The sequence below is a fragment of the Drosophila suzukii genome, unplaced genomic scaffold (assembly GCF_043229965.1).
Source record: "Drosophila suzukii unplaced genomic scaffold, CBGP_Dsuzu_IsoJpt1.0 scf_19, whole genome shotgun sequence".
Lineage (NCBI taxonomy): Eukaryota > Metazoa > Arthropoda > Insecta > Diptera > Drosophilidae > Drosophila > Drosophila suzukii.
Window position 1 is genome coordinate 587304 of NW_027255906.1, and position 19492 is coordinate 606795.

The window sequence follows — 19492 nt, forward strand, 5'->3', positions numbered from 1 at the left end:
ACTATTTGCGAAATGCGCCCTCATGTTGTTGCTTTCCAATTCCTGAACTATGACCATTGCATTCGGTAGGTCAGGTGGATTCATTGAGAAAATTGTGTCTGAAATTTGGCCGTTTAGGCCGGTAATGAAAACTCTAAGAGCAGTCTTCCTATGTTTTTCATTCATTTCTGCTGATCGGTTTTTTTCTCCCGTAGGTCATAATTGTTTTATTAATAAGTAGAGTTAACTTTCTATTAACTGTACCATAATAATCCATAATTGATAATTTTCCCTGACTCAAAACACTTAGTTCCTGTTCAATAATATGAATAGGACGTTTGTCGCTAAAGACAAAGTCAAGTCTGGCCATTATGGCATCGAAATTTAATACCGTACCGTTATGGGTTAAGGCATCGTTTGCCATTCCCGTTATTTTGTTTCTTAATATTGATAGGGCGGAATAAAGTCTTTCACTCCCTCTGGCATATTGCCCCATGGCTATTTCAGCCGATTCTCTCCAGCTTACATATTTATCTTCTTCTCCTTTATATTCCCTAACAGATTTGATGATCTCATAAGATGTGTCGCACTTTATATTTGGATCTATAATCTCTATCTGATAATCTTCAACCGTTTTAATTTTATGAGAAAGCTGCGATCTTAAGTTAACGATCTCTTCCTTTAATGGATTCAATTCAAAATTTACAATTTGTTTAATTAAATCTCCTACATTTAACATGGTATTGTTTGTAATCGCCTGATGATGTTCTTGAGGCGAACTTATGTGGAGTCTTTTATTTGCTCCGTTCTGGCTTGTTAAAGGTTCTGTCATTTTGAGAATATTTTCGAAATCAGAAATTATGTATAATTATATTTCTTTTTACAAATTTCTTATTAAATAATAATAGTAATAAAAAAAAAGATTATATCGCTCACGAATCGTCCTCCTTATTTTTCTTGTCGTTGTTTTTTGGGTTGTCGTTTTTCTTGGATGATGATCCTGCTTGGGGTCGTCCTCCCTTTTTTGTATCTTGTGGTCTTCCTTCTTTCTTCGGTTTTATAAATTGGTGTCTTCCTTCTTTCTTCAGTGTTTATTTCTTGGCGAGGGATTGCCCTTCAGCCTTTATTCTTTAAATGTCTTTTTGTTGATGATTTCGAAGATTTGTTTGCAATATTTTTTTTAATTAAATTGTTTTTCACAATGGTTATTTGTTTCGATGAATTTTGTTGTCACTTTTTTAATTTTTTATTTTGTCCGAGCAGTGAATTTATGTTACGAACACTATTTTGTAATTTGAGATTTTAAGGGGATTATTCCATTAATTATTTTCCACCTTATTATTTTTTGATCAACACAAACTTTTTATTTTTTTGCCGGTTGTATAGAGTTTAAGGGGATTATTGCATTTATTAATTTCCAACTTATTTTTATCAACACAGGCTTTATATATTCGTCGGTTGTATCGGGTTGTTGGCCGCGCAAAATTCCTTTTTCACTTTTAAACTTTTTTGGGGCTTATTTAAAAGCTTTGCTTTAGAATTTTTTAATCACACGGCCCCACGTTGGGCGCCAATTAAGTTTCTCACTAGTGAATTGATTAAAAAAATTTATTTTTATTTTTTACAATCACTTATTCACTATTACAATTTTACAATAGGTCGAACTTATTTAATTCACTGCTCTCGTATTTATTCTTGTATTATTGTTCTGCTCGATTCGGATCTCAAAAACGGACTGCCTGCTCTCTAGTTCAATGATCAATAATCAAACCTCGGCTTACGAGATTTTATCCCCAAAAATTGATAAAGAGAATGACTCAAGAGAGTCGGAAAATAGGATGATGCAATTTGCCAATTAAATTCGAAGTCCAATCTTGGCCGGAAATTGGTGTTTACATTAGCGGAGTTTAGGGACCGCTTTGGGGATCTTTTTGTTTACGTAAGCGGACTCGGGACTCGCTTTGGGGATCTTTTGTTTACGTTAGCGGACTCAGGGCTCGCTTGGGGCTCCGATTGTTTACAATATCGGTTTGGATGTTTACAGCATCCGTTTGATTCCGACTGCGTGAAATTGATCTGGGTGGGAATGATTTGGAGGCCTGCTTGGCAGAAATAGCTGACCACGGATTTATCTCGGGTCTGTCAGAGTTATTTGGAAATTAGCTCTCGGCTCAAAGTTGTTTACAAATTGGGTAAGAGCCCCTAAATAATGTGTCATATAACTTACATAGAAATAACTATAAATAATCATAATTATCGTTGCCTCGTCGATACCGGTTCATCAATTAACTTAATGAAAAAGAATTTTCTCAACGGGAGCATACATAAAGATCCGACCACTATACGGACTATGATAGGGCATTATGAACTAAATGAATTTGTAAAAGTTGCACCTTAGTAGTAGTTTATTTACTCAAGAACAAATATTTTATATTCACGACTTTTCTTCCAATTATGACATACTACTAGGACGAAAGTTACTAGAGGCAAACCAGGCAAGTATTGATTATTTAAATAATCGCACTACTATTAGTGGGCGCATTTTTTTACACAAAAACATTAGTTTGAAAAATCCAACACAAATAAATGATTTTGAGGCATTGCTAAAATCTAAAAATTATACTGATGAAATAAATTATGCTGTTCGAAATGAATTAGCAGAGGGAAAAAGTTATCGCTTAGAACACTTAAATGAAGAAGAAAAAGTTAAATTATTAAAATTAATTAACCAATATAAATGTATTCAATATCGTGATGGTGAAAATGTGACCTTTATCATGAAAATCCAATTTATAAAAAACCGTATGGGTATCCTTTTTCATTTGAAAAAGAAGTTGAGTCTCAAATACAGGATATGTTAAAGCAAGGAATAATCAGGCACAGCCAATCACCTTATTGCAATCCATTGTGGATAGTACCAAAAAAGAAAGGTGCTTCAGGTAAACAACAATTTAGACTTGTAGTAGACTATAGGGGCTTAAATGAGATCACTATTAGTGATAAATTTCCCATTCCCAATATGGACGAAATACTAGGCAAGCTAGGACGGTGTCAATATTTTACCACCATTGATTTGGCTAAAGATCCACCAGATCGAAATGGACCAAAATTGCATAAACAAAACAGCATTTTCCACAAAGTACGGACACTACGAGTACACACGAATGTCATTTGGACTAAAAAATGCACCTGCAACTTTTCAGCGATGCATGAACAATGTCCTTCGTGAATTAATAAACAAGCATTGCCTTGTATACTTGGACGATATAGTTGTTTTCTCTACGTCCCTTGACGAACACCTTACTTCATTAAAAATTGTTTTTGAAAAACTTAAAAACGCTAATCTAAAATTACAACTAGACAAATGTGAATTTTTGAAAAAAGAAACAGAATTTTTGGGACACATAGTTGGACCAAACGGTGTAATGCCAAATCCAGAAAAGGTTAAGGCAATCAATAAATTTCCAATTCCCAAAACTCAAAAAGAAATAAAATCATTTCTTGGCCTTTGCGGCTATTACAGAAAATTCATTCCAAACTTCGCAGACATTTCAAAACCTTTGACTAAATGTTTAAAAGCTGGTTCTAAAGTGACATTCAAAGATGATACATTTATTGCAGCATTCAATAAATTAAAACAACTTGTCATAAACGATCCCATACTGATTTGTCCAGACTTTGGAAAAAGTTTTCTATAAGAATACAAATTAATCTGGTTGATGGGCGCGGCCTGAGGTGGTCCTCAATGGCCGCACTGTCAAGGGTGGTCTTCTTCGATAAGCCCACACGTATGTGCGGGAGAAACAATACGCGATATGTGTGTGGCCAAGGGTGGTCCTCTTCTTTACTGTCAAGGGTGGTCTTCTTCGATGAGCTCGCTTGTAGGCGCGGAGGAAGCGGTCGCTTCTGGGAGCGCCCGTTATAGCTGAGTGGCGGCCAGTAGCTTGTGGTTGCCTCCCGTAGGTGCGGGGGGATGCGTTGCACCCACGCGTGAGGATGAGCCGCTGGAGGCTGCTGCTTGTAATGGCCTCCCGTGAACGCGGGAGGAATATAGTTGCTGCTGGTCGCACCTGCCGAAGCCCGCTCGGTAGTGCGGGGGAGGAATGGGCCTTGACCTGGTTCTCGTGTGTAGAGATCGGGGATCCCTCTCTGGAGTCAGAGCCGGATGGCTGTATCTTCACAATTGCTGATTAGGATGACTTACGTTGGGAGGTAACTGCCCCCTTCGCCTGCTGGCCTAGAGACTCAGTCAGTGCAAAATAATAAGAGATATTTAACGGCGGTTGCCGGAGTTTTGCAATGCTATAGAACTTGTGTTCTTTATTCTTATAGAGCTTGAAGCGAACTAAACTTAAAGTTGACAAAAATGAAATTCATAGCGGCCACGCAAATATGCTGTGTTTGCCGGCTATGCACGAGCATCCGGCCAAATGCCGCGTCAGCGGTTTTGGCCGCAGCTGGGCTTCGGACATTCGGTCATCGCCTCCTTCCGGTTAGCTACTTAGTTAACTACTGCCCCCTCAAGATTGAGGCCGCCCTCGGCCGACCCTATTTCAGCGATCACCCTTCTTAGTTTTACCGCAGATCTTCTGGCACCGGTGAGTCGCATGTAGGTTAGGCCGACACAAATCAATGCGCAACATATTACTCCTGTAATTAGCGCTACCATGTGTGTCTGATTGGTGTTGATTTTATTTCCGAACTTCTGAATGTATTCCAGGTTACGTTCACTCAAGCGGTGAAGTTAGGGGAGGCTCAGAGTATTTTGACTGATGGTGATGTTCAGTGAGGATGAGCTTGCCACCCCCGGAGTCCTCTTCTGGGCGGAGTTTTGGTTCAAAACCAGGGTTTCGTTTACTGTGACGCGCTCACTAAAGGTGACGAGTTGCGTCCCGTGTATCCAGACGCTTGTTCCGTTGTCTACTCGTACCTGCGCTGATTGATCATTGATGATCATAATTCCCTCATCGACATAAGTGATCGGATGTAAATCGCTTGGTTGGGTCTCGCAGTGCGCAGCTCCACCTGCATGGAGTTCTCGGGCGCATGTGGTCTTCGCTGATAGTCGGCAGAAAGTGACTCCTGGTGTTGTGGAGCAATTCTGGATCGCATACATTTCCCCATTGCATTCTGCTATTATATTATCCACTAACCTTAGCATCACATTATTATGTGCTACCGGGAACATTGTAATCTTCTTACATGCTAATTTAATTTTTGGGAACTTAATAATGAAGTGCAATATGTTAACAGACTGGAGAATTTTCACGGACGCTACGGACAAAATATCTTTTATAGGAGTGTCGGTGGGCTCCTCCATCCAAATACTTTCTAGGTCTGCGTGATTTAATATGTTTGGGCTGACTATGTTTACTTTAGCAAGCGATATTGCCATCATTAAATTTTGAAGTTCCATTGTTAACATTAGGTTTCTGGAGAGCAATGTTTCATATAGATGGCCAGTGTCCACTTGTGAACTCTTTGCCACTTTCAGGATTTGATTTACGGTTGACGTTAATTCATTAATTTGACTTTATATTCTGGTATTTATTTCTATTTGTCTATTGTTTGAATTGATTAATTGTGTTTCTGTGAATTTAATTCTTTCTAAATCCCCGGCGTCCGGAGTTCCTGCTACGACTTTTAACATTGATCCTAAAAAGTCTAAACTCCTGGCTACCCTGTGGTGCACGCCTAACGAGTCGAGCAGGTCGCGAAGGTGAGCTATGTCCACGTCCAAAAGTTTTTTCATGTGTGACTGAGGAAACATATCGCTCATATTTTCTGTTTCTTCTACTACGCGCCTGTACTCTGAAAGGTTCGCTGAATGTCTAACGAATGCGAATTCCTCCCACACTAGTATTCGACCGTCAATAATGGGGATGTACTTGGCTTGTGAATAGTCGGTGATGTGCGCCGACGCCATGGTTAAGGAGAAGAGGATTGGGATGATTTTGGACCTGTGGAATGAATTCTGAGCTATATTTTTGTTCATGACAAGGTTGCCCACCACCAACGGAAATTAACTTAACCTTAAAAAAATATTTTATCAGCTATGCTTAAAGCTAGTAAAATTTGTGCCAAGTGGCAAAAAGGTAAAACCCTTTTTTTTTTATTTTATGTTGTCCTTGTGGACCACCCTTCCCTTGATGAGGACTGTGGTCCCCATGTCCGCTTCCACAATCTTCTCTTCACACAATGGTGAGAGTTTGTTGCCTAGCCGCCTGTTGGATTTTACAAGGACTTTTTCACCAACTTTGAACACCCTGTTCTGTCGGGAAGCATTTTCCCTGTTCCTGAGCTTGTCCTGGGCGATTTTTATCTTATCCTGAATCTCATACTGTGGTTGATCCGACTGTGTTTGAATTACGTCGGCTGGCCTCTTGTCGATGACCGAATGGATAGATTTATTGTATCTGGCTGTGGCCAGCAAGATTAGCTCGACGGTGTCACTGATGCCTTTAACAATTTTAAGGCATCTAGCAAGCTCTACTAGAGTGCTGTGGAAACGTTCCACTTGTCCGTTTGAGACACTGTGGAGGGGCGGTGCATTCGAGATGCTCACGCCGAAATGGTTTTCCAGCATGGACAAAATGGTGTGCGAGTTCAACGATGGTTCGTTGTCACAATATATGACCTTGGCTTTCGGGAAAACATTCAAGAGTTGTAGCAGTACTGGTTTAATGTCCTCTATGGTTCTAGAGGGGATTGGCTGGACCAGCGCAAATTTTGAGAATTTGTCAATTGATGTAAGAAAATATTTTTTATCCGTTGAGAAGATGTCTATGTGTAATATTTCCCCAACCTGAGACGGGATTGGTGTTTCCCCAAGCTCCTGCTTAATGTCATATTTAGCTTTAGCACATGTTTTGCAGTTAGCGACGATTTCGCTAGCTAGCTTGGCCATTTTCGAGAAGTAGTACTCGGAGAGTACCCGCTTTACATTTTCTTGGGCCGACCTGTGAGCCCTGTTGTGTTCAGTGGACAGAATTTCTCGTCTCTCCGGGACTGCAAAAATGTCCGTTACACGATTTTTGCAATACCAAAATTTTGTGGCTGGAAATTGGCGTACCAGTTGGTCCTGTATCATTGCGAGTGTGTGCAAATCGCAATGGATGGCGTTTACGCCCTTAGGAACAATTAAATCTGCGAGATCATTGAGTAATGACTCTTTGCAGGAGAAGCTGATCCCATGCCGTCTCTTGTTTCTAAAGAGGACAAAGCTGCGTTTTTGCGGAAAGCGAGCTTCCTCCAGAGTTATCTGGTTTTGGAAGCAATTCAAGGGCTTATCCGTTGCCTCAATTGTGTGGGTCAGTGACAGCTCACTGTGAATCGTGGCCGCACTTGAAAAAGCTTCTTCCTCTCCCAGAACGTTAAGTTGCTGTCTTGAGAGGGCATCCGCAACGAGGTTTTCCTTGCCGGGCTTGCAAAAAATGTTGGCGCCGGACTCGTCGATGCGAGCTTTCCACCATTTGATCTTTGCATTCGGATTGGATTCCGATACCGCGAAGGTCAGTGGTTGATGGTCAGTAAAGATGTTGATATCTTTCACTGCATATAGATAGTCCCGTAATTTGGCCAATGCCCAAACTATTGCTAGCAGCTCCCTATCATTGGTGGCATAATTGATCTCTCTGTCCTTTAGGGTTCTCGAGATCATGGTAATGGGCCGTCCCTCTTGGGATAGGACTGCGCCAATGCCGTAAGCTGAGGCATCTGTCGTTAGATCAAATGCTTTTTTATAGTTGGGATACCTGAGGATGACCTCCTCGGAAGCTAAAATGTTACGCAGCTTGTGAAAAGCTAGCCGTTGCGGCTCGTTGAACTGCACCTGGATATTTTTCGACCTGTGTCTGCTGACACTACCGAATTCCCCTTTCAGGATGTCTGAAATGGGCCGAGCTATGGGCGCAAAATCTTTAATAAAGCATCTATAGTAGCTGGCCAGGCCAAGGAATGATCTAACTTCGAACACGTTTTTGGGTTCAGGGAATTCCTGAATGGCCTTGGTTTTTTCTGGGTCAGTTGTAGCCCCGTTGCTGGTGACTATAAAACCCAAGAAGCTAACGCTTTTTTTGAAGAATTTAGATTTTTCAGTTGATACCCTCATATTAGCATCGTAAAGGCTTTTGAGAAGCCAATCTACGTGCCGGATGTGAGAGTTTTCGTCTTCTGAGAAGACGATAACGTCATCGACATAAACATAGCAAAATTTGCCTATCTGCTCTCGCAGTATGTCGTCTATAGTTCTTTGGAAAATGCTGGCAGCATTTTTTAGTCCAAATGGCATTCTGCGAAACTTGTACTTTCCTCCATTTACGGAAAAGGAAGTCTTTTCACGGTCGCGTTCTGCCAGCGTTATTTGGTGATAGCCAGATTTTAAATCGAGCGTAGTGAAGTATTTCGCTCTGCCTAAATTCCCCAGTATCATAGAGATATTTGGCATGGGATAGCGATCAGGTATTGTCCTCTCGTTCAATTTGCGAAAGTCCAATACGAGTCGCATTTTACGGGCTCCCGTTTCGTCGGTGCCCTTTTTGTTTACAACCCATATCGGGTTATTGTAGGGGGATCTCGACTTCTGGATTATGCCATTTTTTAGCAGCTCTTGAATCTCGCCATTAACGAAATCGGCTGCGCCCATTGGGTATGGGTAGAGTTTGGCATAAATGGGCTCCTCATCAACAGTTCTGATGGTGGCTACCACCGATGTGTTGTAAGGTAAAGCCTCATTGGGGTCCGCAAAGGCTTTTTTCCTGTCGCGGAGCATTGTTAAAAATGTCTTTCTGACCAAAGGTGGCGCATCTGAGCAATCCACTTCGGTGAAATTCACATTAGGGCACGAGTGAAAATCAATTTTCTCCTCTTTGTTGCCCCATTTGATGTGGCCAGAGGCCAGGCAAAGTGACGCTCCCGCCTGTTTAAGAAGGTCGAGGCCTACGATTGCATCAAAAGAAGATAAGTCGGGTAAGATGAAGAAGGTGGCCTTCAAATCAAAAAGTGACACGAAGCATTTCTTCGTGATTGTGGTGTTGCCGTGAATTGAGTGAATTTCGAAGGGGTTTTCTACCGGGACGCATTTCAATCCTTCGAACGGTCGGATGAAATTTTTCGAGGCGCCCGTGTCAATAAGCAGTTTCATATTTATCCCCGCTACTCTTCGTCTGATGACAGGCAGCAGGGATTTTCCCCTAAAAAATGGACTACGTCTGAATCGTATTCGCAAATAGCATCATCGTTGATCTCTGCTATTGCGCTGGACGCAGCGTTGGCGTAAGATTTCCCTTCCTGATCTGAGCTTTGGGTGACGTGGTTTACCCTCTGCTGTTTTCTAGGGGCGCCTGTGCGCTCGGACGTTGCCGGTCTCCTATTCTGATAGGGTGGAGCTTGAGCAGGAATGCAAACCTTTGCAGAGGGGTCGACTTCCATCGGCTCCGGTCTACTCTGCAATTTGTTATTGCGCAGGTCAGAATGTACCTGCGCTTTAACTGGTTTGGTATAATAGGGATTTTTATTAATACCCAACTGGGGGTCTGTTTGGGAAAAATTTCTATCCTGCTGGCGCCTTTGCTCCTTTGGACTCGTCTTACGGTCCCTATCCTCTAGACTCTTTGCAAACGATGTTGCGAACGTGTACCTCTCGTGGTTTGATTCCACTTCTTGCGCTAATGCCAACGCAGTTGGCATGTCCTTCGGCTTTGCCGAGAAGAGGACATCAGATAGGCTGCGTCTAAGGCCCGAAATAAATACCCGGAGCGCATCGTCCCGGAATTTATCACACAAAATTCTCGCCGCCGCTGTCTCGTACGACATCGTGGCTTTATTTGTGAGTAAGGTGAGTTTTTTCTCAACCTCATCGTAATATTGCAGGAGTGTGAGGCTTCCCTGTCTGAGGGTGCCCATCTCCTGTTCAATGACGTGGATCTGCCGTTTGTCACTGTAAGTGAAATCCAAACGGTCTATGATCGCGTCAAAATTTAAAATTGTGCCAAAGGAGGACAACACCGCATCAGCAGTGCCTCTTATTTTACTTCTTATTATAATCACTGCCTGATAATGGCGTGAACTACCATTGTACCGTCTAAATATGTGGTAGGCAGCGGTGGCGGCTTGCCTCCATGAAACATATGACTCCTGTGCCCCCGCAAATTCGGGTAGGCACTTGACAGCGTCCAGAGGCTCGCTGCATTGAACTGTGTCTATAATTTCTATGGCTGCATAAACCTTAATTTCTGGCGTTGGGGCCGAACTTCGGGACGTCGTGGGCGCAGCGCGCAATTCTGCCACTTGGCTGGTCAATGCATCGATTATTTGTCTGAACTCCCGTTCTTTTTGTAAATTTGCGGCGGCCTTCCCGGCCAGGGCGTTGTCAATAGCCGCCTGCACTACTCCTCTAAGTTGTTCAGGATCCATTAGGTCTACCCTTTCGCCCTCTGGGGGGTTTCTACGCGTGTTTTTCGGAGTGGAAGCTCGAAGGAGTTCTTCACTATCTGACCCTGAATCGCTAGCGTACTGCTTGACGCTTCTATACTTAGAAAATGGCGAGCTCATATACGCACACAAAAGGATTAGAAAACGGGGACACAGAGCCGCCAAAATGAGAGCTCGTATTTCCTCACTATATAATTCACCTAGTTAATTTTAAGGGTAGTAGATACCTGTGCCCTTGCATAAAAATTATTGTAGTGGTAAATATTTTAAAATTATAATATTGTAAATTATAAGAGATATAGGGTATATAAGACTGACACACAGCCTCGACTCATAGTCAAAATATTTCAAATCAGAAAAATGAATGAATTTAACGTAATATATTTATATATTTTATTTTCGTTAATCAAATCCCGAATTTTATCGGGCTCGGAGCCGTTTTAAGCCGTAGTATTCTTTATTAACTAGTTCTACTTTGCAGACTGGTTAGAAAATATTTAAATGAGGGGTGCACTTACATTTTATTTACTGTGGTTTCTTCCTCAAAGATAAAAATTTTTTTCCAAGAATGTAAAAATCTCTAAGCGAAACCGTTGGGTTTTTATTGTTGAGCGCCAATTAATCTGGTTGATGGGCGCGGCCTGAGGTGGTCCTCAATGGCCGCACTGTCAAGGGTGGTCTTCTTCGATGAGCCCACACGTATGTGCGGGAGAAACAATACGCGATATGTGTGTGGCCAAGGGTGGTCCTCTTCTTTACTGTCAAGGGTGGTCTTCTTCGATGAGCTCGCTTGTAGGCGCGGAGGAAGCGGTCGCTTCTGGGAGCGCCCGTTATAGCTGAGTGGCGGCCAGTAGCTTGTGGTTGCCTCCCGTAGGTGCGGGGGGATGCGTTGCACCCACGCGTGAGGATGAGCCGCTGGAGGCTGCTGCTTGTAATGGCCTCCCGTGAACGCGGGAGGAATATAGTTGCTGCTGGTCGCACCTGCCGAAGCACGCTCGGTAGTGCGGGGGAGGAGGGGGCCTTGACCTGGTTCTCGTGTGTAGAGATCGGGGATCCCTCTCTGAAGTCAGAGCCGGATGGCTGTATCTTCACAATTGCTGATTAGGATGACTTACGTTGGGAGGTAACTGCCCCTTCGCCTGCTGGCCTAGAGACTCAGTCAGTGCAAAATAATAAGAGATATTTAACGGCGGTTGCCGGAGTTTTGCAATGCTATAGAACTTGTGTTCTTTATTCTTATAGAGCTTGAAGCGAACTAAACTTAAAGTTGACAAAAATGAAATTCATAGCGGCCACGCAAATATGCTGTGTTTGCCGGCTATGCACGAGCATCCGGCCAAATGCCGCGTCAGCGGTTTTGGCCGCAGCTGGGCTTCGGACATTCGGTCATCGCCTCCGTCCGGTTAGCTACTTAGTTAACTTACACACAATTTATTTATGTGTGTGTGTGTGATTTCCTGGAAGCGTCACACTATTTCGTCAGAATCCAGATTTCACGTGTTGTCTCTTGTATTCGTCCTGTGGTCCTCCCACAGCATGTATAATGTACTCGGCGCAATACTACACTTCCCACCAACTCACAAACCAAGTTAAATACACTTTATGTATAGTTTTAGATATATATTTTAAGTTCCTTGGATCACGTCTTGTCACTTCAAAATTATGCGGAATAAGTGAGAGCTGAACCAGCTCATCGGAACCAAAACGATATTAGTGTTACCAGTAGTGAGCAGAATACTTTTGCTTATACGATATTCTTATCGATATGAAGTAATGTCATATTCCAACACACCTCCTCAAAAGTCTGATGCTCATGATTTATAAATTTAAAGTTTAATAAAAAATTTGAAATTTGAATTGGCAAGACAAGATATTTCTGGGAGTGCACATTGACCCAACATTTGTTGCTTGAATTGGGGAAACCCAGTAAAACCCAATTAGGTCAATCTTAAAATTAATACAAAGAAAAATGAATATTCAAAATGACAAAATGATGTGATGCAAAATTAACATACAAAACAATTAAAGGCAATTTCAGGAAGTAATCTTGTAAATTTGAAAATTATAAAGTAATTAGGAATATCTTCTGTTTCCAAACTTAATAACTAGAAAATATAACAGATTTTAAATTCAATAACATAGTTTCAAAAAATTATTCTTTTAAATGATAAATTAATTTATGTCTTCAACTTTTATGTAAGTATATAAAAAAAATTGTCGTCTGCATCCATCAATCGGTTAAGCCAAGACGCTGTCTTAGTTGTGCGAAGCGTGGAGCTGGGAGTGGTTTTGTTAATATATCCGCCAGTTGATGATCTGTAGAAATATACTCAAGTTTTATTAGTTTATTTTCAACTTGTTCACGTGAAAAATGATATTTGATGTCTATATGTTTTGAACGTTTGTTTTAAACATCTTGAAAAGATATCCTGTTGTACTTCTCCTATCCAATTGACTTCCACCCCAATCTGAATCTACATATCCAACAAAGAAGTCGTCATTCCTCTCAGTTTTAGTGAATGTTAGCTTAAAATCAATAGTACCTTTCAGATATCTTAATACCCTTTTTAAGCATAGCCAAAGCTCTTTATTATTTTTCTGACTATACCGACTCAAAAGATTTACAGATATACTGAGATCTGGCCTTGTACATAGCATAACATACATAAGGCATCCAATCAAACTTTGACAAGGAGAATCGTCTCTTTCATCAGAGTCTAATAAATCAAAGTTCAGTTTACTTGGAAGTGGTAAATTTACAGAATTACATTGCTCCATTTTAAATTTTAATAAAATATTTTTAATATAAGCTGATTGGCTTAATTCCACTTTACTTTCTTTTGTGTCTATTTTAATACCAATAAAATACTTAATTTCCATTAAATCTGTCATTTGAAACTTGCTCATTAAATATGACTGAAATGTATTCATTGTTAAAATGTTTTCTGTACAAATAACCAAGTCATCTACGTATAACAAAACATATATATTTTTTAAAATAGTCCCTTTATCCAAAATATATATACATCTATCTACAGGTGAATTTTTAAAACCAATATCTTTTAAAGCCTTTTCAAACACTTTAAACCAACATCTAGCCGCCTGCTTAAGACCATAAATTGCTTTATTCAATTTACAAACATGACTGCTATTACAAGACAGTCCTTGAGGAACTCTCATGTATATTTCCTCTTTTAAATCTCCATTTAAAAAAGCAGTTTTTACATCCATATGATGTACTTTAAGGCTATACTGGTTTGAAAAAGACATTATAAGTCTAAAAATTGCAATTCTAGTCACAGGGGCAAATGTTTCGTCGTAATCGATTAAACATTCCTGTGTAAATCCTCGTGCTACAAGTCTGGCTTGTTATACCCGTTACTCGTAGAGTAAAAGGGTATACTAGATTCGTCGGAAAGTATGTAACAGGCAGAAGGAAGCGTTTCCGACCCCATAAAGTATATATATTCTTGATCAGGATCACTAGCCGAGTCGATCTAGCCATGTCCGTCTGTCCGTCTGTCTGTCCGGATGAACGCTGAGATCTCGGAAACTATGGGAGCTAGGCTATTGAGATTTGGCGTGCAGATTCCTGAGCTTCTTACGCAGCGCAAGTTTGTTTCAGTAGAGTGCCACGCCCACCCTAACGCCCATAAACCGCCCACAAACTTCAAAAAATCGTAAATACTAATAAACGTGGATATCTCGGAAACTATCAAAGATAGAGGATAGGGATTTCAGATTTAGATTCCGTAGCTTTATACGCAGCGCAAGTTTGTTACGCGAATATGCCACGCCCACTCTAACGCCCACAAACCGCAAAAGCCTGTGACGCCCACAATTTTTATGCTAGATAAAAAATTTTAACTGAAATTTATTGGTCTCGTCAATACCTATCGATTGGTCCAAAAAAATTTTGCCACGCCCACTCTAACGCCCATAACGCTTAAATCTGAGTACCGCCGGTAGGTGGCGCATTTTAATCTCGCTTTGCCACTTGCTTATCTCTATTTTGCTGAGTAACGGGTATCTGATAGTCGAGGTACTCGACTGTAGCGTTCTTCCTTGTTTTATTGTAAATATCCATTTACAATCGACTATGTTTTTGTTTTCAGGTCTTTCTACCAGTGACCATGTTTTGTTAATTTCATGAGAATTAAGCTCATCTTCAATAGCTGCTCTCCACTGTTCTTTATCACTCCTATTATAAATTTTATCAAAAGATATTGGAGCACTACCTGTTAAAGTTTGCGCATTCATAACACAATTTTTAATCATATCTCTATATGACAATTTGGGCTTTTCTTTTAGTCTATTGCTTTTTCGAATTTGAGTATTAGAGTCACTTGGTTCACCTTCAGATAAAACACCAGATATCTCTGGATCGGCATTTTCCACTTCATTCTCCACTTCATTTTCAATTTCACTAGGCTGCACATCTGATACTACCATATCAGTGTTTTTCTGAACCGTTTCACTCTCAATAAGACCAGAGTCTTGAAAAGCAGGTTCAATATTTTCTTCAAAAATGGGAAAATCCATGTTGTTATCAACATCCACAGCTCTAGACATTATCCTGCTTGATTCATCAAGCACTACATCTCTTGCAATAACAAATTTGTTATTCTCCACATCCCATACTTTATATCCATTTGGTTCATACCCGACAAGTATACCTTTCCATGATTTGTCATCAAATTTTCTTTTTCTCGTTTTATTGAGAACGTATACTGTCGAACCAAAAACTCTTAAGTACTTCAGGCACGGCTTTTTGCTGTGCCACATTTCAAAAGGTGTCTTTCTGCATTCATGTAATGAACTAGTTGGGCTTCTATTAATAAGGTAGGTGGCTGTTAGCACTGCTTCACCCCAGAAAGTTTTCTGAATCTTGCCCCCTATAACTAAAGCTCGAGCTTTTTCCGTTATAGATCTAATCATCCTTTCGGATACACCATTTTGTTGTGGAGTATGTGGAACCGTCAAGTGGTAACTAATGCCTTTTTGAACACAGAACTCTTTCATTTCATTCGATAAATACTCCCTACCATTATCAATATAAAGGTTAACTATATTTAAATTAAACAAAGCATGCGTTTTAGCTACATAGTCTTGAAATACACTAAAAACTTCTGACTTATAACTCAACAGGTAAGTTACACAATAATCAATAAAAACTACATAATAATTCTTATGATCAACAGTAGATGGGGTTATTGGACCACACACATCAGAATGTACAACAAATAATGGTCGATTTATGTGGTCCTTATTTTTAAATTTATTAAAACTTAATCTCGCCTGCTTTCCCTTGACACAAGCTTCACAAAATTCATTTTCTGGTTTTATGTTATTCAGCAAATCTGTATCGTCAAACATATTTTTGGTTTTAATTTCTAAAAACTTTCCCTTACTCAAATGACCTAGCCTCTCATGCCACAAACTATAATTATTATTTTTAGCTGCATTTGCAATACAAGCTAGTTTATTAGAAAAGAAATTAACCAATGGAACATTTCCAAATATACTTCCATTCATTACAATTATTTTACCTTTTCTAACAGTTACCCCTCCTGGGTGAAATACAATGGTAAGGCCTGCCTCCTGCATTTTTTTAACTGAGATCAAGTTTTCAGGGATATCAGGACGGTATAAGACATCTTTAAGCTCAATTTACTCATTTGAATCTGTGTACAGCTTCACTGTTCCTTGTTCTTGGCAACAGAAATTTTAATAGGTTCATCTAGTTCAGTGATAGTTGTAAACAAACACTCATTGTTGGCCAAATGGTCTGATGCGCCAGAATCCAATAAGAACCCAATTTTTGGTTGGCTATTTGCGCGTCTCATCATAAATGCGATCCCATTATGATTTCCTTGGCTTTGTGTGGATGTCATCTGCGCCTGTTTGCCATTTCCATGTTTCTCCTTTTCCCTTTTTAGAGCAAAGCAATCTTTTTTAATGTGACCACTCTTGCCGCAATGAAAACATTTTTTCTGGAACTTTGAAACTCTATTTGTTGCAAATTTGCTACTTTTCTTATAAGAAAATTGAGGCTTACTGTCCTTTTTTACAGCCTGCATAACCTTTAGACTGGTATCTTTGCTAATATTTTTTAGCTTGATCTCGTGATCCAACAGACGATTTTTTACAAAGGCCAAGGTTAAATTGTTTTCTGCTAAAGTTTCTATTGCCGTTATAACGCCGTCATACGAAGATGGCAGTGTTAGTAGTAAATGCGAAACCTTGTCCATTTCTTCAACTTTAGCACCTGATGCTAGCAATTCGGCAATGAGTTCGTCAAACAAATTAAAATGGCTTAATAACTGAGAATCGCTCTTAAGTTTTAAAGATAGCAGTTGCTTGCGTGTAGACAACTGTGAGGCCAAACTCTTCCTCTCATAGATTGAATCTTAATTTTGGAAAACCTGCTTTGCAGTATCTTCACTTTTAGCAAAACCTAAAAACGAGTCACTTAAGTACTCAATGATCACGCTTTTTGCGCATTTCTCCTTTTTCTGCCATTCAACCAAATCTTCTTCTTCTTCTTGGTCTATAACCTTCAACACATCTATTTCGTTTAACAATGCCCTTATACGAAATTTCCAGATGGAATATTTTTCTCCATCAAATGGCCTTATATTTCGTTTATTGGTTTTCTCCATTTTTTTGTTTAATATATATAATAAAATGATACTTGTACTTAGCTGCAGTTACGGCGTGGTCTGGGCCCATAACCTATAAGAATACACACAACTTATTTATGTGTGTGTGTGATTTCCTGGAAGCGTCACACTATTTCGTCAGAATCCAGATTTCACGTGTTGTCTCTTGTATTCGTCCTGTGGTCCTCCCACAGCATGTATAATGTGCTCGGCGCAGTACTACACTTCCCACCAACTCACAAACCAAGTTAAATACACTTTATGTATAGTTTTAGATATATATTTTAAGTTCCTTGGCTCACGTCTTGTCACTTCAAAATTATGCGGAATAAGTGAGAGCTGAACCAGCTCATCGGAACCAAAACGATATTAGTGTTACCAGTAGTGAGCAGAATACTTTTGCTTATACGATATTTTTATCGATATGAAGTAATGTCATATTCCAACAGTTTCAATTAACTACTAATGCTAGCAACTTTGCATTAGGAGCAGTTCTTTCTCAGGATAACAAACCAATAAGTTACATTAGTAGGACTCTAAGTGCACATGAAGAAAACTATGGTTAGGTTAGGTTAGGTAGGAGTGGTTGGAGACTAAATATTAGTCCCCTCACTTAGGCCACAATGGGCCCCTTGTGATACCACATGATCTCTGAAAAGATCCGTTTCCCTAGCTCATGGGTTATCTGCTTTCGCGAAGTATTCTGTTTTTCTTAAGAAACATAGTAGTTTTTGAATGCTTACGTCCTGAATGGCCGCAAGGTTCGGAAGTGTGTAGCTACCTAGGGTTTGAAAGCGCTTTAGGTTATGCGCTGGGCAGAAGCATAGGAGGTGTTCGATGCTCTCCTCTTCGTCTATCTGTTTGCAGCTGCGGCAGAAGTCGTGGTTACTTAGACCCAGCCTTATCGCATGAGTCCCTATAAGGCAGTGGCCCGTGAGGGCATTTAAGAGAGTGGAGATGTTCTCCCTGCTACATTGTAGGAGAGTTTTTGTTCTTTTCGTGTTGTAGTTTGGCCATGTGAGTCTAGAATTGTGGCATGTTGAGATTGAGTTCCAACGGTTGTTGGAAAGAGTATACAATCTCTGCCTGAGATGGAGCTTGCAGGTAGCCATGGGCATCCCTACCGTGTCCTTATCGCGAAGGATATCGGCGGTTGTCCCCTGTCTTGCTAGCTCGTCTGCTATGCAGTTGCCCTCAATGTTGAGGTGTCCAGGCACCCAGATGAGGTTGATACTCAGATGAGTGGCCATCTCGTTAAGAGATTTCCGGCATTCAGAGATTGTTTTTGAGCTCGTTGTGTAGGAGTCGAGGGCCCTGAGGGCAGCTTGACTATCCGAGAAGATGAAGATATCTATGTCTTGATGTACAGACGTGTTCAGGTGGGTAGTGGCTTCCTGAATTGCAATCACTTCCGCTTGGAAAACACTACAGTGGTCTGGTAGGCGGAAAGAGACTTTTAAGTCTAGTTCGGGGGAAAAGACTCCCCCACCTGTTTGGGAGTTAAGCCTGGAGCCGTCAGTGTATATGTTGACGGCGCTTACGAATTGATGTGGGAGGTTGTCCCAGTCTGAACGGGTGGGTATATAAATTTTGTATCTTCTTTCGAAGTCGACTATGGGTGGGACGTAGTCTGTATAAAGTGGTAGGGGTGAATGCTTTGATAGGATATTGGAGTGGCCCGTGGAGCCTGTTGTCCATGCCGCTGCTTCACGGAGCCTCAGCGCTGTGGCTGATGCCCAGCTTTTGGCAAGTAGGTCCAGGGGTTGGAGATCGAGAATTGTATTTAGTGCCTCAGTGGCGGTAGTGCGCAGTGCCCCACTGATGCAGAGCTCTGCGCTTCTTTGGATCTTGTGAAGGATCCGGAGGTTACAGTTTTTATCTAGAGAAGGCCACCAAACGATGTTTCCGTAGAGTAGAATGGGCCTGACTATTGCAGTATATAGCCAGTGAACTATCATGGGGGAGAAACCCCACTTCCTCCCTATGGCTTTTTTACAAGCGAAGAGGGCTATGGCCGCTTTGCGTGTGCGATCTAGGATGTTATCAGTCCAGAGAAGCTTTTTGTCAAGAATGACACCTAGGTACTTTGCTTGGTTGCTAAAGGTTAGGCGCGTTTGGTGTAGTTTTGGGGGAACTAGAATTGGTACCTTGTACTTCCTTGTAAAGAGAACTAGTTCGGTTTTTTCCGGGTTAACTCCCAGTCCACAGCCAGCTGTCCACCGGGTGAGGGTGGATAGGGCTGTCTCCATTAGATTGCAAAGGGTTTGCGGGAATTTACCCTGCAGTAGGATAACCACGTCATCCGCGTAGGCTACCATTTTTGTGCCCGCCTCTTCTAGGAGTGAAAGCAGTTTGTTGACCACTAAAACCCATAGAAGAGGTGAGAGTACGCCCCCTTGTGGGGTTCCTCTACTGACGTT

General features: G+C 40.9%; 1 protein-coding gene across 1 annotated transcript in view; it reads right to left on the reverse strand.

Moving 5' to 3' along the window:
- Positions 1–19054, reverse strand: part of LOC139354742 (uncharacterized) — a 36045-nt gene extending 16991 nt beyond the window's left edge. Inside the window, exon 1 of the mRNA XM_070998977.1 lies at positions 11835–19054. Within this exon, the coding sequence (XP_070855078.1) occupies positions 17747–19030 (1284 nt within the window). The 5' untranslated portion in view covers positions 19031–19054 and the 3' untranslated portion in view covers positions 11835–17746. The remainder of the gene's footprint in view (positions 1–11834) is intronic.
- Between the last annotated feature and the right edge of the window lie 438 nt (positions 19055–19492).